Source organism: Phallusia mammillata, chromosome 6, assembly GCF_965637545.1.
Source record: "Phallusia mammillata chromosome 6, kaPhaMamm4.hap1.1, whole genome shotgun sequence".
NCBI lineage: Eukaryota > Metazoa > Chordata > Ascidiacea > Phlebobranchia > Ascidiidae > Phallusia > Phallusia mammillata.
This window is the reverse complement of record NC_137257.1, coordinates 25,205,644-25,232,733: the sequence shown is the minus strand read 5'-3', so window position 1 is coordinate 25,232,733 and position 27,090 is coordinate 25,205,644. Positions and strand designations below refer to the sequence as shown.

General features: G+C 38.4%; 2 protein-coding genes across 6 annotated transcripts in view; both read left to right on the top strand.

Annotated features, from left to right (window-relative positions):
* LOC145232231 (uncharacterized) overlaps nucleotides 1–9,516 on the top strand; it is a 42,132-nt gene extending 32,616 nt beyond the window's left edge. For all 4 annotated transcript variants that reach the window (XM_080096785.1, XM_080096782.1, XM_080096784.1 and 1 more), the window contains 16 exons: nucleotides 405–648; nucleotides 882–969; nucleotides 1,103–1,184; nucleotides 1,309–1,425; nucleotides 1,602–1,712; nucleotides 2,029–2,763; nucleotides 3,336–3,483; nucleotides 3,897–4,397; nucleotides 5,112–5,386; nucleotides 5,847–5,951; nucleotides 6,156–6,495; nucleotides 6,816–6,991; nucleotides 7,513–7,632; nucleotides 7,975–8,130; nucleotides 8,441–8,594; nucleotides 8,677–9,516. In XM_080096785.1, the coding sequence (XP_079952911.1) occupies nucleotides 405–648; nucleotides 882–969; nucleotides 1,103–1,184; nucleotides 1,309–1,425; nucleotides 1,602–1,712; nucleotides 2,029–2,763; nucleotides 3,336–3,483; nucleotides 3,897–4,397; nucleotides 5,112–5,386; nucleotides 5,847–5,951; nucleotides 6,156–6,495; nucleotides 6,816–6,991; nucleotides 7,513–7,632; nucleotides 7,975–8,130; nucleotides 8,441–8,594; nucleotides 8,677–8,786 (3,462 nt within the window). In that variant the 3' untranslated portion in view covers nucleotides 8,787–9,516. The remainder of the gene's footprint in view (nucleotides 1–404; nucleotides 649–881; nucleotides 970–1,102; nucleotides 1,185–1,308; nucleotides 1,426–1,601; nucleotides 1,713–2,028; nucleotides 2,764–3,335; nucleotides 3,484–3,896; nucleotides 4,398–5,111; nucleotides 5,387–5,846; nucleotides 5,952–6,155; nucleotides 6,496–6,815; nucleotides 6,992–7,512; nucleotides 7,633–7,974; nucleotides 8,131–8,440; nucleotides 8,595–8,676) is intronic.
* Nucleotides 9,517–10,734: 1,218 nt separating this feature from the next.
* The window catches only part of LOC145232228 (protein MTSS 2-like), a 29,354-nt gene continuing 12,998 nt past the window's right edge, over nucleotides 10,735–27,090 (top strand). For both annotated transcript variants that reach the window (XM_080096779.1, XM_080096778.1), the window contains exons 1-3: nucleotides 10,735–10,961; nucleotides 11,326–11,387; nucleotides 11,599–11,672. In XM_080096779.1, coding sequence (XP_079952905.1) covers nucleotides 10,896–10,961; nucleotides 11,326–11,387; nucleotides 11,599–11,672 — 202 coding nt within the window. In that variant the 5' untranslated portion in view covers nucleotides 10,735–10,895. The remainder of the gene's footprint in view (nucleotides 10,962–11,325; nucleotides 11,388–11,598; nucleotides 11,673–27,090) is intronic.

Sequence of the window (27,090 nt, the reverse complement as noted above, 5' to 3'; positions counted from 1 at the left end):
TGTAAAGTTTCAATCATTTCCACCTTAAATTCTGAAAAGAAGTTATGTGGTACAGACAAATCCTGTTTGGAAAACTTGCTAATTTGCAAAATTCAAGTTTTTTTGTGAGTATAACTGGATTATTTGATTAAGCGGAGAATTTTCATTACTAGTGGTCAGGCTATGGTATCACGATTCTATGCAATTAAACAGATTATACATTGAACCAGATTAGTCTATTTTTGTTGTTTCAAACTACCTTTTCATTTAAATGTCCCAATAGTGTTTTCAGTTTTGATTTTTACGTCTGTTGTTTAATTCCATGTAAAACACGCTTTCAACCAACAAACAACTCCATACATTAAGTTCACTTCTCAGTTTACTAAATTCACTATACGACTAAACCCCTGAAACTTTGTTAACAGGACCGGGTGTTAATCCAGAGAGTTGAAAATATCTGCTACTGTATTCTTAACGGAGAGTGGCCATCGGCAAATCAGACCCTCCTCACAGTCAGTGGACCTCAAGGTCAAACTGGGGCAGGTGGTTCAAGGTCGCAATCATCTACACCCCTCAGTTTCACCAGCGACGGAAGGGGAACTCCCATCTCTTCGTCTGGAACTACTAGCTCCATGCTGCCTCCAGTGAACACTGATGTCAATCTATTTGGTGAGTTCAGAAAAAAAAGTTTTTGACACACCTATTTTGTCGCTTATAAATCTTCATTTATGAATAATGGAAAAAACAAATTTGTAACCAGTTTGACAAGCAAATTTTTTTTTAATTTTAATCATTTGTGTTTGCCACATGTTCTGCACTGTCACATCAATCACTAAATCATATTGATTTTCAGCTTATGTTGATATGTATGTGTTGTCATAATGTTTTGATTATTACTTCAGCCAACCAACAACTGCAAGAAGCCATGAGCCAGATCTTGGGAGCAAGTGCGGATAGTAACATGCGAATGCAGTCGTACACACCAAGGAGGTTCGTATTTGTCTCCAAATTGTAATAAGCCTTTACCTATTTAGAGCTCGATGGTCAAATGTATGGTGTAGCGTTATTCTTTGGCAAAAATGTATATTAAACAATGTAACTAACACAATGTTCTTTATTGCAGAGGCCGTAGAAAGCGTCCACCTGCCAATCAGCAAGTTATGTCAACTTCTGCATCAACCACAATGCCATTCTCTGCTTCGTCGGTAAGTAAAGTAATGTTCTAAAATTGCATTTTGTGATGTGTTCAGACTCTCCTAACGTTGCAAACAATTTTGTGGCAACATTTTATATGTGATAGATTGAATAAAACTGCTTTGCAACTTTTAGCTCCCTCCGATGGACAAAAGTCTGCAGAGGAAGATCGAGCAGCTGATGGCAGCAGGAAACATACCATTCTCATTCGCTGGTTCATCCCCATCTAACTCCTCCTCATTGTTCAGTGCTGTAAGTTAAAACAAAAAAAATAAGCTAAAGTTTGGTATACAGCAGATAAAGATAGGGATTTAATTAACTATTTTTCAACAAATGTGTAGTGTAATTGGAAAATGAATAGATATGAAAATTTATATAAACTTGCAGTTTATAGGAAAACCATGAACCTATTTTAACCTTTTCTTTAGGGTTTCAGTCCCTCATCACGAGGTGAATCGAGTTCATCATCAATGAAAACATCCCAGTCAGCATCCAACAAAGATGAGGAGCTTGGTAACAGTTCTGCATCATTGCTCAGAGTAAGTGAATTTGGTTTAAAAACTCTGTTTCAATTTTGAATCCATTTTTTTCGGTATACTTTTTTTTGAAAGTCATTGTTTTGTATTTTACCTTATAGTTGTTTTACTCCATCAGGGGTCTTGACCTTTTTAGAATCATATGTCCCTCTTTGGGGCTTTTGAACATAATTTTACCCTTTCAGATGTGTTTTACGCTCCAAACAAATGTACCAAAAACAAATTTTGTTTATTTCGAACCGCTAAAATGCAATCTACCCCAAAAATGCAATCTTTATAGAACTTGCATTTTGTTAATGAATTTTTCTTATCTTTTCAGGAACTTGCCAAGTCGGAGACATCTTCAGAGAAGACATCTGGTTCTCGAGGGCGCTCTTCCAAATCTGGATATCGTCAATCGCAGACACATTCTCCGTCACCATCAAGATCTCGTGCGAAAGACCAATCTTCGAAACTGAGTCAGGAATTGCTGAAAGCGCAACAGCAAGCGATCATGCCCACTCCTGAACAACTGATGGCTGCTAACAACTCCTTACAGCAGGTCATCCAGGATGCAGTGAAAGCTGGGATGGACCCCATGACTGCAGCTGCAGCTTTCCTCCCTCTCTTCCCGATGATGGATCCTTTTCAGATGATGAATCCTGGAAAACCGGAGAATTTTCCTCAACTTTCGCAGCTTCCAGGACTTCCATCACCCGGAGAAATGGAGAAAGTCCTCAAGAGCATGGGATTACCTCCGGAGCTTGCAATGATGCCTGGAATCCTTCCTCCTGGGATGTTGCCGCAGATGCCAACTTCATCATCTTCTCAAAGTCGATCCGATGCAAAAGAATCAACATCTGATGCAAAGTCAAACCAAGAAACGTCAAAATCGGATTCAGTTTCCAACAGCTCCAAGCCATCACTGCCAGTTGAAAAGGATTCAAGCGAGAAAAGTATCGCAAATTTGATCGGTGAAAAGCGAACGACACCAAGTCGTAAAGGTGGAAGCAAACTGGATGCAATGTTTGGACCTCCGAAAGCTGATGATGAAAGTCCAGCAAGATCTGGCAAGGTAAGTTTTTGGTGATAAAAGTAATGTTGTGCCCTTTTTGTAATTACAGTCAATTACTTTTTTTCATAAAGTTAAGTAATTAAAATAAGTTTGGGCAATCAATATTGATCTTGACTGATCGGTGCAATAGGGTTCAGTTTTGTGGTTCCGTTCGAATTGCAACAATTTATTTACTTAAAACTGTATATTTATGAAAATTTGGCAGAATAAGTTCCGCATACTGACAGCAAGAGGTCACTGTAGGTCGACTTAGACTACAGAACATTAACGATGCAAAATAGCTTCAAACATGTTGTTACATGCTTTTTTCTGTTCCATTTTTTTTTGTTTCTCCTAATTACTTTACTAGGTGATTGGTGTAAAAAAATAATAAGTGTAAACATGGGTTGCGATCAATAAAGTATTCTTTGCTTTTTACCAATTTACATTTCTCAATCAAATGATTGCACTCTATAACAACAAGGTCCCATTAGAAACTACAATGAATAATATAATATGGTATATCCATAAAATAGGACCCAGTATGTAGATTTTGCAAATCTTTGGCAAATCTGTTCAAATATTTCTTACAGAAGGCAAGAAAATCGAAGTTTGTGTCACCGGCCATGTTGTCACCCAACACTCGAATTCCTGTCCACAATAACACAGAGGGTGTCAGAATAGCTGGTGATGATGCTCCGTTAAATAAAGACCTGGCAGATTGGCTGAAAGATAACACAGGTAGGGTCATTTACCCAATGAAAAGTTTTTACATTATTTTAATTGTCACTATTGTAAAGTTTAATAATGAAAATAAAGACCAAATAGATAAAGCGATATGCTTTGTTGTGCAAACATATTGGCAAATGCTCATGCCGTAGTCAGTGATATGAAGGGCCACATCACTTTTAATTGTCACTTTTTTGGCAAAAAGTTAGGTTACGCAATAGATGTTTTAATTTTGATGCTGTTTTTTTAGTTTTCATAAATAATATTTACCTGAAGGTCCTAGCCAAACAAAAAAACACCTTTTTTGTCAGAAAAAAATGTTTGTTCAATCTCGTACCTAAAAAGTTTAACCAGGCCAGGTTTTGTTTAAAAAAATATATGTACTCTGTGCCTGTGAACAATCTTGCAAACAAAAACTTTTTTAGGTTTTGTCGTGGATTATCAAGCCCTTCGTCAACAACTTGATGACTCCAAGAAAGGTGAAAGTTCGGAGGGAGGATTAGAAAACTGTGAGCAAGAATCTGAAGTGTTAGTGAGTCCTCTTCCGCAAAGCTCTCCAAAAATCAAGGAACTTAAATCGAAGATTATGGAGGCTGACGAACTTTTACGAAGCGCCGAAAAATTGGTGCAGACCACAAAACTGCAACAAAAAGAACTGGAATTAAACGAAAAACGTAGAACACCAGACAAGTCAAGACAATTAGATCCTTTCATGGCTCCGAACCCAATATCTGGATTTTCTCCCAGTACAAGTCGTGCTGCTTCAGGGTCAAGTCAATCGAGCTTGAAGCAGCAACAACAGCAGCAGTTGTCCGATCTCGCTTTATTGCAACAAATGGGTTCAGCACAAGGGATGGATCCAGCCACTGCTGCGTTGTTTAGTCTACCACCTGAGCTGTTAGGAAACTTAGCCAATTTACCACCAGGTATGTAGCAATTCCAACACTTTTTAGGTTGTTAGCTGATGGATTTCTCATAATGACCATAATATATTAGAACCTTAGACCAGTGTTTTTTTAGTGCTCGTACCCTTTGAGCGTTTATAAAATTTTCTCGTACCCCCTGTCTACAATGGCCGACAGAAGTAAATAAAATTGTAATAATAGCAATTAAACTCAGTGTGTTTATAACTTATGTGGTGAATGCATGCATTAAAACGGTCTTGTAAGTTCAACAATTTACAGCACACCAACAATCAGTCAATTCAAATCAGTCAAAGACATATAACAAAGTAACTTGTTGTGCATTCTTTACAACTATGCCTGAATAGCATATAATTTCAAACTGCATGCCGTACCCCCTGCTTTGATGCTTTGTACCCCTGATTAAGAACCCCTGCCTTAGACGTTGTAACAGACAAAAGAAAACCAATTTTTGCACTAGTGTTTAGTGAAACATTGTTTGAAATTGACAATGGCAAACATTCGGTTTATCCTATGTCGATTAGTTCAAGCCTTACCGCATTACAAATCGTTTATATCTCAAGTTTTGTCAGGATTAAGATCCAGATTAACCAAATCCGATTCAACCGAAGTTTAATGTAACTATATAACCTTACTGTGTAAAGTCTTGGCCTGTTTAACCCAGCGTTTGTTCAAGTTGTAGAAGCTCACAGAATTTCTTTTTTATCAATGACCCAGATGTTGCTGCCTTGTTTGCTGGGGGACTTTTACCTGGGGGAATCACCCCTGAAATGTTGATGGGTATGAAACCTCCACCAGCTCGTCTGTCTGAAGACAAGCCATCGAGCAGCGATAGGGGAAGTCCCAGTAGGTCGTCCACCCCCTCTCGGGCCTCACCCTCCCGACATTCTCGGTCCCACCACCACAGCGAGGACCGGGGACCTCCGAGTGACCCAAGTCAACTTAGTGGGAATGAAAGGGTGACCGTCGTCAACTTGTCAAATGGGAAAAAGGTAAATATTTTGTTTGTTTTTTCTGCTTCAAGATTTCAAAATGTCAAAACTGACGTAGTGGCAACTTTACTTTGTCCCAACATAATAATGATTTTATCCAATTAATATGGTTTAATTTGCATGTTTGTGGGGACTAGTTGGTTTCTGCTTTCAGAAACAATTATTACGGGTCCCCTTCCCTGAAGGTTATAAAATATGGTGGTTAATATGGGACCCAATATAAAATAAGCATAGGAAATATATTAATGTTTTGAAATAGGTTATAGTGTATGTGCAATGACAAAATGTGCTAAGCCACCCTTCTGGTTTCAATGTAAATATTGTAAAGATATAAAAGTTAGGTATCAAATGTTCATACATTGTAAGTGTGACAAGTGGTGTATGTGGATAACCAGTAAATTGAAAACATTTTGTCACCTTTATGGTTTCTTATTGTGCTGAACAAACTTTTTGTTGTTAGCTGAGTGGGAGACAAGCACCAGAGTTAAACTCCTTGGCTGAATATTTACGAAATCGTCCTGATATGGTGGTCACTCCAGACTGGTCGAGTGTCATCAGAAAATCTGTAAGTGATGTTAATAATGCAAAACATTTTGCAGGTCACAAACCAATGTAAAAGTGTTTAAAAGCGTAAAATTCTGAATGTTTATGTTGTTGTCTATGGTACATAATTACTTTTTTTGTCAAGTATCGTTACCATTTTTTTGGTTTTAAAGACAGTTGTAGATTGTTGTCACAGTTTTCCATTTTTTATGTGTTTTTTTGTTAGAAATTCCTGCCCAAAGACTTACACACCCGACTTCTTGCATCTCAATCTTCATCTAAAAGTTCCTCATCATCAAAATCCACCAATTCATCATCAACATCTGTGTCCACATCGTCAGCTCAGGCAGCTGCAAACTCACAGGCTGCTCTCGCTGCAGCTCTAGGGGGTCTTCCACCCCAAGCAGCAGCTGCCATGTTCCCAGGGCTTCTTCAGGGACAAGGGGGACTCATGCCAGACCCCATGCAACTTATGGCCGCTCTACAAATGCCCGGACAGCCCGGTCAGATCCCCGACATGAAAGCACTTGCTGCTTCCGGGTTTCCAATGTTGCCATTTTTTGGAGGTTGGTTAAAATTGTTTAGATTTTTTTGGCACACTAATACTGTTTAGATGTCTAGGATTTTTCGGCAAATGATTCTTTTCTCTTGAAGTTCTTGCATGATTATAGTTCTTATGCACCATTTTTTAGTATTTCTGGAAGTTTCTTTTCATAAATTCTTTCTTATAATTTATGTGTAATATAAAGATAATCATTTCTTTAGTTCCAAAAAAGAAATACAGTCCATGTTTTACTGTAAAGCAAATTAAAATCCAGACATAATAAGGTCTTTCTAAGTGTTTATTCCCTTCAAACCATAAAGTTATGTCAATTGTTTTTCACAGATATGTCCGGTTTCCCAAACCCCCTGGGATTTCCCCCTCAAGACCCGAACGCCTTCGCAGCGATGGCAGCTCTTGCACAAGCTCCCAATCTTGCTCCCAAGAAAGAGCAAAGAAGTTCCTCCTCATCACATGAAAGATCTTCATCTGATTCAGGGAAAGGACGAAAAAGCAGAAAGGTAAATGACAACTTTGTAACAGTGCAAGTGTTATGTTGCACAAATAACAATGTAAACCCTTGTCCTGTAAAAAAAATGCATTTGATGCTCTTTTAACAGGAATCCCTTTGTTGAAAATACTTAACAAGTGTTTTGTCCACCAGGTTGCATATTTAACAAAATTTGTCATCAACGGATTTAACTGGCTGTCGTTTGAAAGTATTTTTTTTACAATCACAACAAAATCAGTTCAACAACAAATTTGTTAAACTTTGCTGCAACATTGTTATCCACCAAAAACAAGCGTTTATTTTTAAACTTTGCAGTCATAAATCGTATGTTAATGCTGCACACTATAAGTAGAACAATTACAACTTCCAGTAAAGTTTATTTTGGAACCTTTTTTAAAATTTTCAAGCCTATCCTTTGCACTAATAAGCACAATAAATTAGTTTAATGCACAAAAAAGCCAAGAAATTTTTTGTCACTTTACAATGTAAGTTTTGGACCAGTTTTTAACATATGTTGTATCTTCCTTGCAGGGAGACAGAGGAAGCAGTCGATCCTCTTCCTCCACAACATCAACATCCACTTCATCGCAGAAGCAATCCTCATCGTTTAGTGGAGACCACATGGCAGATGCATTAGCTGCTTTACAACGGGTATGTTATAATCTATTCTATACATGACAGCTATGCTTGCATGGTTTTTAATTCGGACTTATTGTACAACCTTCGGAAGACACATGTGTATTTCATTGTGGCTCACCAGTCAAAGTCATGTGTTTCTGTTTACAATTGTAGAAGCTAGGAACTAACCCCATGGGTAAATCGTGGGGCATAACATTTGGTAAAATTTATTGCATGATTAAACACTCAAAATCATGCTTTGTTTTGTAGTTCATCATGTTTTGCACAAATATACGTACTGGTCTGTTTCTTGTTAGAGTTTGTAAAACTATACATTTTGTACAAAGTCTTAAATTTGAATTATTTCTATTTTAGGGTGGTGCAATGCCTGGTATGTCGAACCCCTTTTTAGCCCCAGGGATGAACCCCATGTTGTTACCCCAAATGATGATGGGTAGTCAGGCAGCAAATATAAACAATCTGCTTTCACTTCCCATGGATATGATGAACCCTGACCTACTTGCTGCACAGGTGTGTAAAAATATGTGGAAATGTGGAAATGACAGCCACAAATATGTAAATATGGCAGATGAAAGATTGTAACGGAACCGATTTAATCGAATTTTGAAAAACATATCGCTGTGTCCATTACTTTGTGTTAGCTTTGTTTTGTGTTAAATTTTATGCAAGTAAAAATAATTTTGATTCCATAAAACAATCAAAATGAGACGATTTGCACAAAACCCTACTAAAGTGTGACTTTTGTATTACGACATTTTGCTGTACACGCGTCCCTATTATGCTGTGTTGTCATAACAACCGACCTTTTGTTTCGTCATAGATGGCGGCTTTCGGGGGAATGCCCGGTCTCGATTTAGGGGCTGCACCTTCGACTAGCAAGTCTTCTTCCGCTGGAGGGCAGTCGAGCTCGCGGGAACAGAGACGCGGAAGTACGTCGTCGACGTCATCGGCCAGCAAATCGAAAGACCACCACAGTAAGTTGTAAAATTAAAAGGGAAATTAAACAGTCTTGCAGAACAGCCTGCTTATAACACCTGCCCTTTTTCAACCAATCAGGCGGCCGGAGTCAGTCACGTGGTGCGACGGACGAGCAGCCAATGGACCTTACCCAGTTTGGCGGCGGAAGCACAACAAAAGATCGCGAAACTCCGGACAAGCACAAGTGACGTCACCGGTGACGCAAGCATGATGACGTCACGTGTGACGTACAAGTGACGCAATCGCGGATTTCGCTGTATCTGGACAAGCGGTGCTAAGTTTGCTCGTGAGACTCTGGCCAACGTATGACGTCACTGTAATGACGTCATTGTTGCCGCGATGTAAATAAGTGACGTGGTACCTGATGATGTAAATAGCGGGATTTTGTCGAGTTCAAACCGCCCAAACCCATGACTTTCATTTTGCCCGCGTGTTTTTGTGTGAAATCGCTCTCTATTTTTTGTTTGTGTGTCCGTTTGTTTTTTGCCCAATGCAGTTTTTTTCTGTCGTGTAAATATCCCCCTCCCCCCACGTTTTCTGATCGCGGACTGTTAGGAAATTCTTACGCGCCGGTATTGTGATCTCAAATCAATTTGTTCGCCTTCAAAAACATGAAATTACGCGTTTAAAAATCATTAACAATTCTTAAGGTGTCTCAGAAAATAATCAAAACCTTTGTTCAATGAAATGATATTTATTGTACGACATCACCCTGTTGCCCGTCGCTGATTGGTCCTTAACTTGACACGTGACCAATCGGTGCTGCTTCTTCCGCTGCTGAAGTTTGCCACTAAATACTGTTAATTTCCGCAAGTTTTCAGCGCGTTTTTTTGTTTCTTGTATTACGTTTTGTTTCCAACCCCCGTCACTCTCCTTTTTTTACGTGGACGCAAAATGAAATAAAATCTGACGACGACCTTTTCAGCTTGAATCACAAACACAGACAACTTGCAGCGGTGATTTTTATGTTAGAAAACTTCTGAAGTCATCGAAATTGTCATGACACCGACTTTGCGGAGTTCGAAAAATGTGCAACTAGTAGATTTATGGTAAAATGAAAGACAATTCATGCGCTTTTAGATTGACTGCAGTCGTTCTTTACTGGTGGGTTGGTATAAGGGGTTTAGGGGTAAATCTTTCAAAAGGGGGTAGCCCAAGTAAAATTCAAGTGGTTGTGCTTAAAGGTGTGCGACCACTAAAATACTCAGAGTAAACAATCAAAACATAGCTTCACTGACATCACTAAACCTGGCAAGGCTCATTAGAAATTTAGGCGTCTTGTAAAAGATTTTTGTTGTAAACACATTTTCGCTGGACGATGCTGCAGCGTTAATGTCTCAAAGGTCACCTTGAGGCTTTTTTGCCATTGCTTTAACGGTAGATGGTGCTATAGAACTTTGTCGCATAGCGCACTCTTAAGGAATAAATTTTATTGCATATAAAGCGCTAGAGGACGACGCGAAGTCAGCAATACGTTTGCTTTTCATGTTAGCCGTCTCCAAACAAGGACGTGCCGTTGCGAAGGGAAAATGAGACGAAAAACGCGACGCACCGCGATTGAGACAAGAGGTGTCGAACCATCTTTTCGCTTCTGTATTCGCTCAGCGCCGTTATTCGCTTGTGCAGTCGCTGAACAGAGCAGCTCTGCTGTGCAATTAGATCAAGTTTTTAGTTACTGCAGTTTTGTGTTTGATTTTCATATATTTGCTGCTAAAATTTGTGTACGCAAGTTTCAGAAACAGTTATTTTAGTGCAAACAGAGCGTTTACATAGTATTTGTCAATAGACTGTTAGTCAGGTCGTTAAAACGGATTGTTTATAGGTTTGACAAACATTGCTTATAGACAGCTATATATCATTTAGATTTTAGACTAGGTCTACTTCGACTTGCTTTTCTGGCAAGGGAATTATTTCCCACCAAATTTAGAAACAGAATATGTGTTCTACATACTACATGTACGTTGAATATATGCGCGTGGATTTTAACAACACAGCGAACCGCGATAGACGTTCAAAACCCACATCCGTTAGTTTCTTTAGACAGGAAACATATTGAAACACAATGTATCAGTTTAACGTGCAGCGTTTTTAAGAGACAAAACGTCTCATGCTACCAGCTATATTGTTCATTTTCAACGTTCTCCTATTTGTGTAGACGTTTTTTGGGCTGAACAATTCACCAAGCAACCTTTTAAATATTTAATGTGTGTTTGCGTCGGGTTATGGAAGCAGTAGGATAAAAGCGTGTACACAACGTAACAAGGATTTATCTGTGGAATATCTACTGAAGAGAAAACATGGATATAGAAAAAGAATGCTCCTTGTTGGGCACCCTGTTTCAAAATATTGTAACAGATTTAAAGGTTGGAATATACTAGTGATTGAAAAAGTCTAAAAAACAATAATATATAACCTTGTTTAATCAAAAACATTACTGCCAAGGTGCTGGTGTATATAGAATACATCGTTCAGACATTTCAACAATCTCTGTATTCTATATACACCAGCACCTTGGCAGTAATGTTTTTGATTAAATTACTTTTCAAGTCCGTGTATAGTGTTCCTAAGTATAACCTTGTTGTTTTAGTAAAAGTACTTTGAATTATTGTGCACATTTTTTGTGACTTTTTCTACACCATTTTTTGCGAACAGTTGTGACAAATACAAATAATAGCCATATTTTGACAGTTTAGTAATATGTGATCAATATCTTATTTTGTCTTTCAGTCTAGCTCTCCAGTTTGGGAAGAATTCGTTTCAAGAGGGATGAAGCTATACACTCTACTCAAGTAAGTAAAACCAACCTGTATGGCTGTACCAAACACATTCTCCATGTTTATCTCATAACATCCCACCAAAAAGACTTCTGTTTCTTTTTTCCATACTGTTTAAAAGTGAAAACATAGTTAATGATGTAATTCTTTACAGAAAAATGGTACAGAAACAATTGAAAAAGAGCACAATGAATTTTAAGTATTTCGCTAAACAAAATTCTTTTAGGTCTACCACTTTTGCTGTTTCCGCGTTTGTGGAGTCCATGCAAAAGATTGCAGACAATGCCACCAACACAAAAGGTGGGTTAAATTAAAAGCTTCCAAAGGCCTATTGTGATATTTAAAGTCTGTTACTATATTCTATTACAATAGCACCTGTGTGCATTTGGACAAACAGTTTCCGAAAGTGAATCAAAGCGTATCTTTATTAAGAGGAATTTATCAATTGTCTATTGTTTGCCATGACCAGCTGGACTATTACTGTAAAAGTGCTTTCTTATTTGCATGCCCTATTTGCATGATGATCATTGGAACCTGCTGATATAGGATGTTGTACCAGCTGTTTTTGTGTGATAGTGGGAAGTCTTATACAAGTGTCAAAATTTGTTGGCTGAACTTTGTGGTTTGAACTTCTAGTAAAGATAATAACTTAAAAAGAGTCAAATCTATTTGCCTAATTGAAGTGAAAAGATGCTTTCTTTAAACCTTATTTTTGCAAAAAAATGTGTTATTGTAGAGCGGTATGTTCCTATCATTTTTACTTAAACATCAAGAACATTTTAGGAAAAGGAGTTGAAATTTTTATGATTAAAATTAGAACCTATCCATCCAAACCAAGGCATACATTGCGTTTAGAACCTATTCCACTAACTGTTGTATAATTTCAATTACTTGGCAGTGGTGTGGCCGCCATTCGATTTGTAGTTTTGGTAATTAGGTTTGGACAACTGTATCTCTGTTAGCTAATGGCTTCCAACCCTATTCAGTACACTGTGGCCCTGTTAGAAGGGTCAACATTTCGTAAATGGTTGACAAGCGTTCGACGTAGCTAAGTGCTCTTCAACCAAGGAAGTGATGTATTTATACTGCCACAATGTATTACCGCTTACTGTCTGCTGTGGATACCGACCTTGAATAACATACGAGCATGCAACTGCATGAGTTTACGCTACCAAAACGGGTTTCTCAACGAGCTTTGTTCGCCAAGGATAAACCATGTTTTTTGTATACAGTTTCGGAAAAGGTATAAAGCGGTTGCTTTGACGTATAAAGGCATGCTAAAAGCGTTGAAAATGCGAGTTTAATATTAAAAATGCGTTTGGTAATTTTTTGCCTTCGTAACGTAGCAGTTTTGTTTGAAACCTTGGGCGTATATTCAAACTGTGTTATCAAATCGACCCAAGGCTTGTCAATCTATAGATGACCTCGTTTGTCTGACAGCGTCTTGTACCGAACAATAGAACAGCTCAATACGAGTCTGTTCTTTCCCCTGCCGCATAATTGCTCGCATAGCGTTTCATGGCCTCTACTATAGTCCCATGTTGATATTGATTCGTCTTTTGTGTTACGAAGTACGGTTCGTCGACACCTTCATCAGCGTGTACGTAGCTTCGTTTGCTTACCGTCTGCCGTTTTTTGGTTACCTGACTTAAAACTAAAACGTCTTCGTCTAAACTGGAACAAAAAAAGTATTTCAGCACCAAAAAACGTTTCTTTTTATTCACATTTATTCAACGGGAATGTAAAAAGCATTAAACTTCAGGAAATAAAAGCATTATATTCACATTAGGATGTACTTTAGGCGAGGAAGATATTGAGTTCGCGTTGGTCTTATGCAGTAGCAAAGGCATGATACTCGGCATATTATATAAGGTACTGTTCGAAATAGTAGTGCAAAGTGGGTTGTAGGGATCTTAACATTTCGCGAAGGAAATTATTTCACTAACACGCATTGGCACTTGCATCTTCCGGTTAAAACTTGCCTGAACTTTTGCCCAACGGTCCTTTGTCAGTGAACAAAATGACTCAAAAACGTGACGAATTGACTGGGATTTCAGGCCAATTGTGTTTCAGTTCCAATTGATCGGTTATAATGCAATCATGCTTGTCACGATTATTCTGGACATTGTTGTGTCCGATTGTTTTCATATACGTGATAGATGGACAGTCTCCCTGGTTGATAACATTTAAAGCAATGGTGCAATGGGGGTTAATTGGAAACAGCTCCAACTTTGCATGCCATCTACATGGGAATTAGACGACATTTCATATCATGTGATGTTTTGTAATCTATAATGTTTGTGCATTTTTTCAATAACAATGTATGACAGACCACATTTAACCAGATCGCCCAAAACCTCATTAAACCAACAAAGAGCCTAAAATCGCCCTAAAATGTAAAAAATGTCACTTTAAAGATAGATAGACAAAAAGCATAAAAACATCCCGATTTTACTTTCAACTAAGCGCAAATATTTCTTTTGTAAAGTTCTTTATAACTGCATAATGCAGAAATTATTTGGAAGGGCAAAAAATGAAAACGAACTAGAGACAGACAAGCGAACCGCGATCACCCGCTGTTATTCATTCCACAACACAACAGGCGATCTGGTCTCGCACGCGCGTTGGTGCGACTACAACGGTTAATTAACACGGTCACGTGACACCACCACCTTCCTGCCCGCGTTTAGGATGTCACGTGGTTTCAGATGACAGCAAGGCTTCCTCCCCTTGCTGCAACCCCATCAACTGTCGGTTGTTGGGCCCAGGGCGTGGTGATACGGATGTGCTGAACGATTTATCCCCAAAGCTGTAGTTTCAACACGTTAACTGCCGAACAAGGGTTACGGCCACCAGCTTGCTCTTGAGCATTTTCGCTGGTGTGCTCGCAAACATTTCACTACATTGCTCTGAAGAAGCCCAACCGTTCTGGTGGGCGAAACTTCAACAAAATTACTATTTCTTAAAAAACAACTAGTGTTTTGATTAGAATCACATAATTTTACCGACTTCTACACATGATAAGAACTGCCGTGTGTTGCTGTAAGCTGCAACGTGAACAGCAATAAATTATAGCGGATATGTCAAGGTTGATATTCAAACAAAACTGCAACTTTAAACCCTAACGTCAACAATTAAACTGTCATTTTTCGTAATTTGCAAGGTCACCCGAGGTCAAGGTCAAACGATACCTAAATGTCCATATTACTTCATAGACAAACGTGTGTAAAATGAAGTTGTACCAGTAGCTTTGCTCAAACCGGTCGCCAATATATTTCTCAACGGCCTTGACATATCTTTGCCCCCTTATGTTTGTTTCATGCGTCACAATGCCCATTGTGCGAGTTAGTGTCGTTGACGGCGAACGCGTTATATAGATATCGATCGGGGGCCATTGTCCCGTCACAATATCACCACGCGCGCTGTCATTCCACATTTCAAAACCGATCTCGCGATCCACATATCATACAATACTCAGGGTTTTGTTGTTGTTTGAATAAACCGCGCCCTTATGACGTCACATTTGTTGTTTGTTACGGGGTAAGCGTTGAATTAGGCTGTTAATTGCTTGGGGCTGAGAGACGCGTGTACAGAGCAAGCTGAAATAGATTTTTGTGCTTACGGAGTTCGACCAAGCATATGATGAGTTGTTTTAAGTACTTGTGCGCGTCTGAATCACTTTTCTCCGTAACTCTCGTGTGTTGTACGAGTTGGATTAATCAAATTTCAAGTCTTAGTCCACGAAGTTCTTGCTAAATAAGTACACGTACCCTACAATATTTCTTGGTTTAAATACTTACTTTGCCAAGATTTGATGCAGTAAGAAACGATTGTGTTTTCTGACAATGGAATATTGTACTCGGAACGACCAAGCGGTATTATATTTTACGAATCTCAGAAACCAATTCGTTTAAATCACAAACACCAATGACATTTTAAACCTTGTACCTTGGGTCAAAATTGGCATTGATCGGTAAAATTTGTTCTAATGCCTTACAACGTGCGATTTTGCACCTCAACGAAATTAAGATGGTTTTGCTTTTTTACCGGAAGCTTCATTCAATGCGACACAAGGCTTTTACACACAAAAGCGGTTCCATTACAAGTACAGTAGTGCTTTTAAGGGTACTAGTATTTACACTTTGTGACGGAGAGGGGACGAAATTGTTCAGCTTTTTGAAAAGTGCTTGTAACTTTTGCGCGGTCAAAGAAGTTTGACGTAGTCACCTCGTGTAAATGAACAAAAGCAGAGTGTTAAATTTCACAAATTGTGGTGTTGCTGCGTAAGGTAGAGTGCGTGCTCACATGTGTGCGTCCCTTCCCTTGCTTTGTCCCGCAAGGGTTGAAGCCTGTTTACAGACTTGAACAGTAGTTCGAATCGACTACCATGTGTGTTGCTTCAAATTTTGACTTGTTTTTGTCCTTTTTGTACACCCTGAAGGCAATTAATGTATTTCTTAGTGAGTTTATACACAAATATTGACTTTTAATCCAAATAACGTGCTGTTGTCCCTGAGTGAAAACCGGTTTAAGAAGTTTATTCGGTTGGAGTTTTTTGTTTCTACTCCGAATATACAAATGCCGGGAGCATTTTAATGGTTAAAGCCTGTACGTGTTGTGCTGTGCCTAAATTCAAATTAAATCTAAATGCAGAACTCAAGTTCTCATGTGGAAATGTTTTTAAATGGGATTTTGCCCACAAATTATGGTCATACATTTGTTAAAGACCATTTATTAAACTAAAAATGCACAAAATACTAAGTGCTTCCTTGTTTTGACTATGTAAGCTGGAAAATTTACAACAAAACTGTAAAAACGAAAAAAATGATTTTACTTTGAAAAACCGTGATACAGTTGTTGTATTAAATTTATGACACACGTATTTATAGCCTCTTTCTAATGCATTGGAATCAAGTGTTAGATGTATTGCACCAAACCCCATAAGTACTACAGTTGAACAACAACAAAAAAACGCTCACGTTTTGTATGAATCACCCTTTTTTTTACGATTTTAGGCGAATTCGTATTTCGCAACTCTGGTATCAATATAGTGTTGTCCGATTTTACATACACCCCACAATCGTTAGCAAAGAGCCGATCATGTTATTGAAAGTAACTTCGTACAGCCCCGGGCTTTCAATGACGGATATCTAAAGAATCTAATCTTTTACTTGAAGGAATCTTTTTGTCATCCGAGCCTCGTATGCGTCAGCTATACCCGGTAACTTTAATACCAAATTCTTGCGCCTCGACCCCTACACAAAGTTTTTTTATAACATAATGCCCATATACAGGTAGTAGATAGTGATATTATCCGTAGGCAGCTACGCAAAGTGGTCGCTTCTAAGTTTCATTCGAGGCGTTTTAACACGTTTACGCTTAAAACACATAACAGCTTCTTTACTTGGTTTAAAATGCAATTTTGTACGTTTTTGTTTTTGTTCATACAACCTTAAAAAGCTTTAGATGTCATTTAATTGTGGAGAAGATGCCTATATTGACCAATGTGTATTAGCTGTACAATTAAAGCAGTCTTCTAGCTATCATACGTCATTATGTTATCGTTGCTTGTCCGGGACATTTTACAGAACGCACGTAGATGACGTTTTAACAATACACGTATTAAAGTCTGTTCTACGAAATCCGTTTCCCAGCAAGATGCCAAATCACTTCATGAGAAACACAGTGTCAACGCATCGTAGTACTCAGCACAGAGATGCTGTCACATACCCTCGAACTTGGACCATTAAAACTATAATGAATAGCCCCGTCGCCGGTAATTAAACATTGACTGTCGGTAGCTCCTTGAATGGTCGGAAGAATTAAACGTTTTACGACAAGTCGTCCTCGTAAAAACCCTATTTTAAATCGCCGTGTATGTTTCCCTCGCATCTGTGACAGCTTTCAGCAATCGCAGCTGTTGTCTGCTGCAAATTGCTGGTTTACATCTCCACATTGGCTTGATTGCTGTGTCTGTGGTGTGCACAGCGTTTCGTGGTCGAGTCGATAGGACCATGCATTGGTATCGATTAAAGCCTCTCGCTCCTAGTACGTGTGCGTTCCAGATTCTTGTGGTCGGTTTTCTCTGGAGAATTCCCTTCCTGTGTGCCGGGGTTTTATCTCCTGCCAATCTGTGTGGCTTTTATGCATTCCACGCAAGCTACTAAACTCTGCTAAGTCTGTCACGTTTCTCGCAATTGGGCAAAACTTTCTGCAACTTGAAGTTGGCCAAGGTGAAATTGAATCAGAATGTTAAGTTTGTTTATTTTGCTTGGTACAAGAACACATAGCAACACAATAGCACTAAAACAATCACCAAGCCGGAAATATCTGCGCAAGGTTGAAACATTATAGAGCGCAAAACAGTGCAAGGCACAATTTTTGGACGATGAAAAAACAACGATTTTTTGGTCAATATTATGTTTTTAAGTTTAAGTGTTTATTGTGTGTTACATGTTTGAAATTACTTCTTTATCAACGGGACCGGTGGCATTGCAACACACAGAGCGCTTTCCATGGTAAGCAGTTAGCGGTAACGGACTTGTAATTCTGTAAAAACCGCTTATTGCTAATAAGCCATGCAAAACCACAGAGCTTGACCCTAATACGCGACCAAACCTTCCTTATTTTCTCACACACTAATCACTAATCAGCAATTTGTCCCAACCCATGTTGCTACGCTTGTGGTCTCGAATTAGCCACAAATTCCTGCATTTGTTGTTGTTTACTTCGGCGAAAATTTAGCACGCTTCATTGGGTTTTACACGGTCCACTGCGCACGCAAGCTCGACGATTCTTTGCCGTGGAAAGGCTGCGTAGTTTAAGTGGAGAATTTGGGCCTTTTGTTCGAGGGTAAGAGAAAACTTGGTCGCACAAAAATCGAACTCAAAGCCACTTCAACTCCCAAACTCGCGAGAAGTTTACTGTTAAAATGTTTGAGAGGTCGAGTTACGCTGTGCGTGTGAAAGCCTCTAGCATGGCGAGATCTGTATGGGCTTATTTGGTGATTTTCCCTGGCGTTCCAACTTTTGCTCTTGTGCTTGTGTTAAGGACCAAGCGAGGGTGGTTTTGAAACGAGTGTGGTTTACTTTTTACGTCTTTTGCGGCACAAGTTGACATGAGGTTATGTTCTGAGTGCTGTGGTTATTTTCACACGCTATGGTGAGGCTGTACACACGTCAAGGTCGGTTGCAAAACCAACATGTACTTTTGGTATTTTCCTTTCTCTTCTTTCTTACAGAGTAGTTAACATTGTCATACGTATACCCAATGCACGGTTCACACAAACTGATGATAAATTAAAGTTTGTTGATACCTTGATTTTTTACAAAACAATTCCAACTGTCTTAGGTACACAAGACACGGACTTGAATAATAGCTTTAATAAAAAGCAAATTGCCAGCGAAATAGAGTAAAACGTATTCATTTTTATTAAAACAAACGTTTCGACAAAACTATTGTCATCATCAGTGTAAAATGTAATGCACAAGTGGAAACAAGCGCATCGCGTTTTGTCGAAACGTTTGTTTTAATAAAAATGAATACGTTTTACTCTACGTCGCTGGCAATTTGCTTTTTATTAAATTCCAACTGTGTTCATAAGTGTAAAAAAAAGTTTACCAAATGTATATGTTTCGGCATGGTTTGACCAGTTTCGGGTAATGTACCGTAGAATTCTTGAATTTAATTTAAAGTTGTTGTTTTTTAATGAGGCACATCGTTCAAATAAGCCATAGTTTACTTCGAGAACAATCAACTTTCACATGTCAGTATCACAAACGTAATACAACAAACATTTGCAGTTGCACATTTTCTAGTTTTTCTCTGCAACAAAACTGAAAAATTCTCACGTGTCATTTCCCCAGCAGGTTTTGTTTGTTTACATTCAGTGCTTACGTGGCGCGTCTCGCAAACAAAACGACCTCTCTACGTTTTCAACTAATCCATGGCGACTAAACAGGTATTAACTAGTTATTAGAGGCGGCCGTATTCTCATTAGTAGATGACAAGGTCGGTTCTGTTGCCTAGACCTTCAAGGTAATAATCACTTTCCATTCCATTGTTGGTTGGCGCCTACTGAGCTCTTGAAAATGTGTAATGAGACCTGTATTAACGGGGCGGTGGTTTCAATTTGGACATAAAATTGCCAGTTCGATGGGGCCCACCTATACTCGTGAGCAATGGTTGTTAAGGTGTTGGTTTGAGTTCAATGAAAATTATGGAACTGGGTTGCCAGGGTGTCTATTGGCTTGGAAAACCACCAAGTTTGTAGGTAACTATGGGGTTGTGCGTGTAATAAGCATTATTTGGATGTCGTTTGGAAAGTTTGACGTAACATAAACACGATTCTTATCACCAATGATGGCATGGGCATTTGCCGAAACGTTTGAAAAATAAAGCATGTCGTTTTTTACGTCTATTTGGGTCATTATTTTCACTATTAAACTTCAGAACACGATGTTACCAACAAGTCATTTAGAAATGTAAGCCGATTTTAATAGACTAAAGAGTTTTATTGCCATTTCCAATGCCACTAACAACGACATAACAATATGATCCATGCCTTTTCAGTGTTTCTCCCTACTATATTTCCGCGCCTTTTCGTTTCAAAAACTCTTTCTGTCTCTTTCTATTGTTCCTTATTGTTTCATATTCCATAACCATTGTTACATCACATAGCACCAGTCAGTCTGGGGTTGGCAAGTCGTCAGCTTTGTAAAAATAGACTTTCTTGGCTTTTATGTCTTCAGACGGCGAAGAATTATCGAAACAATGTCGCAATATTGGCATAGAGTAACACAATACTTAGTGGTTGAATCGAGTTATTGCGAGTATCAGGTCTTTTTGTGCTCGTGTGTATAATTAGCACGGGACCGGCGTTCTAATAAGTCTCGCACAACTTTGTATGTTGACATAACCCCGATAAACACGTGTGACAGTTTGTTGCGAAAAGATGTTGCCGCCACTTTGTACACCACATTCGCTCTTTTGTGACTCCAGGCCAACAACAAATGAAAAGACATGGACATGTGTTGCACTTAAAATTATAAAACGGGGTAAAAATGATTATGTTTAAGACGCATCAACCATATGTGTAAATGACACAGACTAGAACACGAAAATTGCAAAACTGTTAAACGAGCAATGCTAAACAGATATACGATTTAGCCTCTTTAACTGCATTCTAAATTCAACTGTAATTGTAGACACAAACATATACTTCAATCTATTAAATATATTTTTTTTATACAAATGTGTTTTTCCCCTTACTTGCTACGAATGCTTTGGAAGTCACATTCATTTTCTCAGAGATTAAGCGAATTGTTTCTCAAGAGAATTTTAAATGTCTATTTTCCGCGTCTTTTGGGAGCAACGACTCGAAAACATGTGGCAGGAAATATGTGCTGCGTTGTCGATATATGTCACTCATCAAACAGCATAAGTTGTTTCTTTGAAAAGTTCAGCTGTTACAAACTAGAATGTTGTCACCCATGATGTTAGAAATGAACTGGTTTGAACTTGTTCAAGCACTTGTGTCAAGAAATGTGTACTTTATCCAAGAACGGTTGCAATTTACACATACATTTTGAGTTGTTTAGTATGGAAAACCGCATTGTCAAATATTTTTTCATTGATGCCTTTTAAGCTGCGACAAATACTTTTGTTTCAAATGTTTATCAAAGAAAAAACAATGTCTTGAATTCGAGAAAACAAAATGTCTTTAAATTTCACTTCAAGTGAACGTCACACATAATCGAGGTTGAATCGAACCTTACCAAGAAGGTCCTAACATTTAAAGCCCTTTAGCCTTTTACCGTCTACCACTTTGCCTGGATGCAGTAGCAAAGCTAAACGGCAGCAGTAAGGCAGGGTAAAAAGTTGGTTTCCGTCTAAGCATGGTTTAAACGCACCACTGGTTAGAAATGAAAACAAAGAAGCCTTGAGGATCCTTTGCACTACTGGACTGGACAGAAGCGACTTTGCTCTTGGAATGTTAAGAGCTTCTTGTCTTTATTTACGTTTTAAAAAATCCATACTTAAGCGACGACCATTTGTTTAACTGTTGAGCGTTTTTTCTTTGGCTGAAGATGTAAGTTTTCGTGTTGGTAAATTTCTGCTATGGTTGGAAATGGAATTGTTTTAAAGAGAAAGCCTGAACGTTTTTCTCTTGGTTGTGGTTTCCCTGATGAATTTTGCAACAGTGGTTTTCGGCTACGGATTTCTTTTGTATTTTTAAACACCTAAAAAGAGACGAACGAGGATAACTGATGTGCCCCCTCATATCACTGATGATGGTATTAGCATTTGCCGAAACGTTTAAATAATAAAGCAAGTCGCATTTTACGTCTTGTTGGTCCGTTAAATTTGTCATTTATCCAAAACAAAAATACCAGAAACGTTGTACATATCAAATACGTTTGTCTCGATAAAAAAACACATTGCCAAAAAAATGTTGACAATAGAATACAACCTCTGTTGAAATTGTGGGTTTCAATTTTGCTGTTTATCAAATCTAGTAGATCTGAAACCCAACTATGATCTCATTTCACGTTGTAAGGGTTACCGATTTTTTTCACTTGGGATTTTTCCAATACCTGCATCGTAAATGCAATGATGGTGTAGCAATGATTTCCTCAATTGCTATTCAAGTGTCTTCGACATTTGCCCAATTCGCTTCATATCGACTTTGCATTGCTGCGTACAGACCGTAACCCTGGAATTACGTAATGTCCTTGTAGCGTTATAGCTCACTTGGGAAATCTGTGGGATGTGAATTTCTTGTCTTGCAACCGGTCGCATTCTGTGATGATTTTCCGGTTCATGTAATGGGAAATGTTTTTATCAGATTCCTGTTTCGTGTGTTTGTCGGGCAAGACATTAACATTTCAACCCAGGTAGATTAGTATGGATGTGTCTTATTGTTTAAAACAGTGGTTCCCAACCTTTTTTTGACGCGACCCAAATACTTCCTAAAATTTATTTTTGTGGTTTCTCGCGACCCATGGACATGCATTCTTACTATTTTGGTTGTATGTTTGTCAGCAAATGAGGAAAGCTTTTCGACAATTTCTGCACCAGTTTGGATAATCAAAAAATCAATCTACTTTTATTTGTTTTTTCGACCAAACATTTCCGTTTAGTCCGAGCTCCGAACTTTAGAGAGCTGGTTTTAAATCATTATCAGCCAAACAACGCTCAACAGTGAGCTAACACATACCTTATGACGTCACAAACAGAATTAACTTGTGTCCTTCCAAGTTGGCACAAAATTATTATTGGGTTATATTTTTTACAACAGTTTAAAACCTTTAAAAAATAATAAAATAACGCTACAAAACGAATTAATAAGTAGATAGTCTTATTGTCACAAAAACAGGCGACCCAACAGAATTGTTAGGCGACCAACTTTGGGTCGCGACCCATAGGTTGGGAACCACTGGTTTAAAATACAGTACATTGATACATAAAATGATTTTGCTCGTATTACTTCGAACGTTTGGGTGTTGAACCTTGGTCAAAACAAATCAGATTTTATTTTCAAATTTTGTCGCCATAGCTTCCTTACACAAGTAGAATCTATGGGTTTAAAGTCGCCAACATCCAAATGAATTGTTTTAGGCTTGAGTTCATTATTGTTTACTGCCTTGGACGAGTTGTCCAAATTTTGCCAAATTAAGCTACGTAGCATCTGGTGCAAAAACGTACATATTTCGTCTTGATTTGTCAAATTTTGTTTCTTACGTTGAATTGTTTTGGTGCCAGAAGAGTTTAAATTGCACGTGCTCACAAATTTACATAAAACCAAGACCATTCCATTTAAGTTCCAACACCCCAGTGGCAAAGACGCGAAGTTTACGACTTAACAATACCGGGCCACCGCCAGTATATGAGATCCGCGGTATTCTGGCTTTTATGTTGTCACAAAGGTAGTGTTGTGGTGTCACACAGGTGAACGACTCCTGTTATCTGGCCGTATCTCTTGTTACCACCCCTGAGTTTTTTCTTCAACCTAAAGCAAGTTTCAGGGGCCTGGCGTTTTTTAGGCGTCGCTCAGTCGTGAAGCAAAGTGGTTGCTAAAAAATGCCAAAAACTCAGCAATTTTTGCTTATTCATTCTATTGCCTTAAAGTTGCTTACTCATGGTATATTGAAACCAAGTTTAATCATGATTTTAACAGCAAACTATTGTTATGTGCAACAATCTATTAATTCACGATATTTTGATCTTAATAAAAATGCCAAAAGCAGTTTATTATTACGCCCGTCGTTTTTTTGCGTCTGTCTTTTTTGAAAATGCTGCATTCGAAACAAAATGCTTATTCTATCAACAAGACTTTATAATAAACGCTAAAAAAAGGTTAATGCATTTAGCCGTCTACAAATTTGATGGAGTGTTAATTTCGACGAAACGGGTGGATTAATTTGCAGAGCTTGTCTGAGTGTTTGAGTAATTTCTGTCTATTAATTCATTGAGCCCTGATGAACTCATGTTAATGCCTTCCGCTGTTGCGACGAAAACAATGATGTAATGTGCTAAAAGTGTATTGATGCACTAGGGAAGCATACACAGTGCAAAGTTAACATCCACCAGACCACATGCAGCTGTTTATACACATTAAACTGCCCAACAATTTCTGCACTGTCGGCATTTCGAAATCTTATCATGTGTTTGATTACAGTTTACACATACATTGGAATATGGACTTTGGAAAACTCGTAAATATTAAGGGTTGTTTTTTGCAAGACGTGCTGTTTTGTATTGCTGTAGTGTTTATAGGCACACAAAGGGCAACTTTAAAGCGGATTTGTCAGTGGGCCGTGGGTTTCGGTTTTCAGGTTTTTTTTATCATTGCAAAATGTAGCAAATCAAGACATTACATTGCTTGCTATGTTGGGTACAGTTTTTCTAATTTTTACAAGGTTGGACAATCTGCTCACAAATCGATCAAACATTTACACCGTACGCCATTTATGCGTCATTTTTTCTCTACAAACATTGTATCCATGTACAAAAACCCGAATTTCAATCCGTCAATATAAAGATAAAAGCTTGTCAAAGCTTTCATAGCCTGAACCGAGCCACCATCTCAATTCGCAACCCCACGCCGAGCAACAACTTGTGGATCATTTTCGCACGCGAACTGTTGGCGTGTGCTCGTCCATAAACCGTAAAGGGTCGTCCAGTGGTCGATAGAGCGTAACATCGTCCAAGTGGCCCCGTGTGGTTGGAAAATTTGCGTTTCAAGTATTTCTTTTCTATTGTGTGGACTTATCTTAACAGCTTGGTTGAAGTTTAGCTAATCTTGGTCTTAGGGTGGTGAGTGGTTTTTACTGAAGAGTTGGGTGGGTTATAACGACCTCTATTGCATTTTTTGAAAATTTTTTACTATACAATCACGTAATAAAGATATTTTTTTTTTGTTCAACCGGTGCAAAAAAAAAGTATTATATCTCCTTCCAGTTTAGGGTCTTGAAAAAAAAGTGATTTTAGTTTGCATACACACTATACTTAAAGGCCGTAATACGCAAGGCCCATTGAAAACTTTATACCAAATCAGCCGGTCACCAAGCATTCCCATATGGCAAGGCACAGGCTAAGAAAATTCTAGCTTTAGTGCTGATCCCCGTTATAAATTTATATTCACCTTAGCTAAACCCTAACCGTGTCTAAAACCACCATAAATTTTCCGACAAAACTGTAAACAGTAGAAACGGAAAACCCCTTTCAATTACAGAGGATGTTCAATTTGACGTGATGTTTTATTAGTTGACACATTTCGCCACATATTTCCCGTATCTCACTTTACTTGGACGGTGCTGTTGTTGGCAAATGTTTAGAAATCCCGTTTCCACCATTTCCACACTTTTCTAAACACACATAACCTGTCTGAAAGGGGCTAATGCCGCATTAGCACCCACTGGATGAGTGATACGTCATTTTGATGCGCTTGTTGGATGAGTGATACGTTATATTGACGTGTAAACCGGTTTGTTTATTGATTTTTCACTTGTCGGATTATGACGCTTTTGCTAATGCGATGTACTTGGTTGACAAGACAATAAATGGTGTGTTTAGGTCGTTGGCTGAACCGTTTTGTCTGTTATTCCCGTAAAGTTTAATTTTACACATGCTGTATTTGGACCAAGCTATTTGCCAAATTTATTGCACGTTAGGAAATAAACTTTCGTAATTAGGAACTAGGAAAATAAAATAAATATGTTACTAAGACTTTAATGTAGCCAAAATGTGTTAAAGGCGTTTTTCTCTTTGCAATCGGAAAATTGTAACTGTATACGTATTTTGAATATGAATATTTGTAGTAAATTTGTTGTGACTGTGGGAAAAATCCTTCTAAACCCGCTTTCCTTCCGTAGTGACATAGTCGCAAATTCGTTGGTTACGTATTTCTGCCACGAAATGTGATGTTCGTAACATACGACATACTGCTGGACAGCCATTCCATTTGTTTATAATTTGTTGTGTTTTATCTGAAATCAGTATAGTGGAAAAAAATCCATAACGCTGACGTTAAAAACACTTTGTAGCTTTTCAAAGTCTGGCTTTTGTAAGGTTCTGCCCATCCCTGCAATTGTGCTCCTTGACTTTGACGGTTAATGATAACAAACCCTGATGCCAAAAGAACTTTTCGAGCAGCTTTTATGAACGTTTGACGTGCGTCTTACGTCTTTTCACCAGCAGCACAGCAAATGTGTTGATAGAAACAATCCCAACTTTATTTGTCTTGTTTTTATAGTTTTCGGACTTTCATTTAGTTTATTTATGCGTCTGTGCTGATAAGATGCAGAATATGTTTTGTAGTTATCGGTGATATGGTAGTTTTTCACATCATTTCATGTGTTATAAACGTTCTTGGTGCAAATTTTAGAGCATACTTGTCAACATTAACAAAACTCAAATAAAACTGTTTTACATTAGGGGCTTGGTTTGTTAAATTTACTATAATGCACTCATTAAACACGGGATTCTGTACATCAGGCTTTCTTAACGTGTGAACTTGGATAGCAAAGGGCCAGCAACAGTTTAAGCCCTATCTCAAAACTAGCACCTTAGGTAACATGTCATTCACGATAAGACCTGTCATCACGTCATAATCCGCCAGATTGTATGCACCCACCGCAGTTTAACACACAGAAAGGTGCCAGTCGCTTACTAAACTTTAAAGATTGCCCCCTCTCAGGGTTCGCCGAAAAGGCTAAGGGCCTGATTCATTGTTCCCCAAACCCCTATGACGCAATCGTTCAACGAAAACCGCATTTTTTGTGAATATCCGGTGCCCGGGCTATCCAGTTTCCAAATAATCCATCCTTAATTTGGTGCTTGTTTGGCATTCTTCCCTTGTCAAAACATGTTTGCCTTTTATCTGACATTCAGGAAAACCATCACCTTTCGAAGATAGTTAGGGCGTTTTGCAATGAGTTTACGTCGGCTCATTATCAAGACATATGAACTTTTAGCTTGTTTAAATTCGTTGTGCACTTCTCCAGAATAACAGAACTTGTTATTCCGTTTAAGCTTGGTTTATACCCAAGCATTTGCTTATGTGATGTGTCTTTATTTTTTTATCTAAATCCCTTCTTATTACTACGTTTTTTTGCGGTAAACAGCTTTTTTCGATACGGATTTGGGCAATATTTCACAAATTCGAGCTTCGTGACTGAACAATACAAAATTTTACAGCCAGCGCTGGATAAAAGCT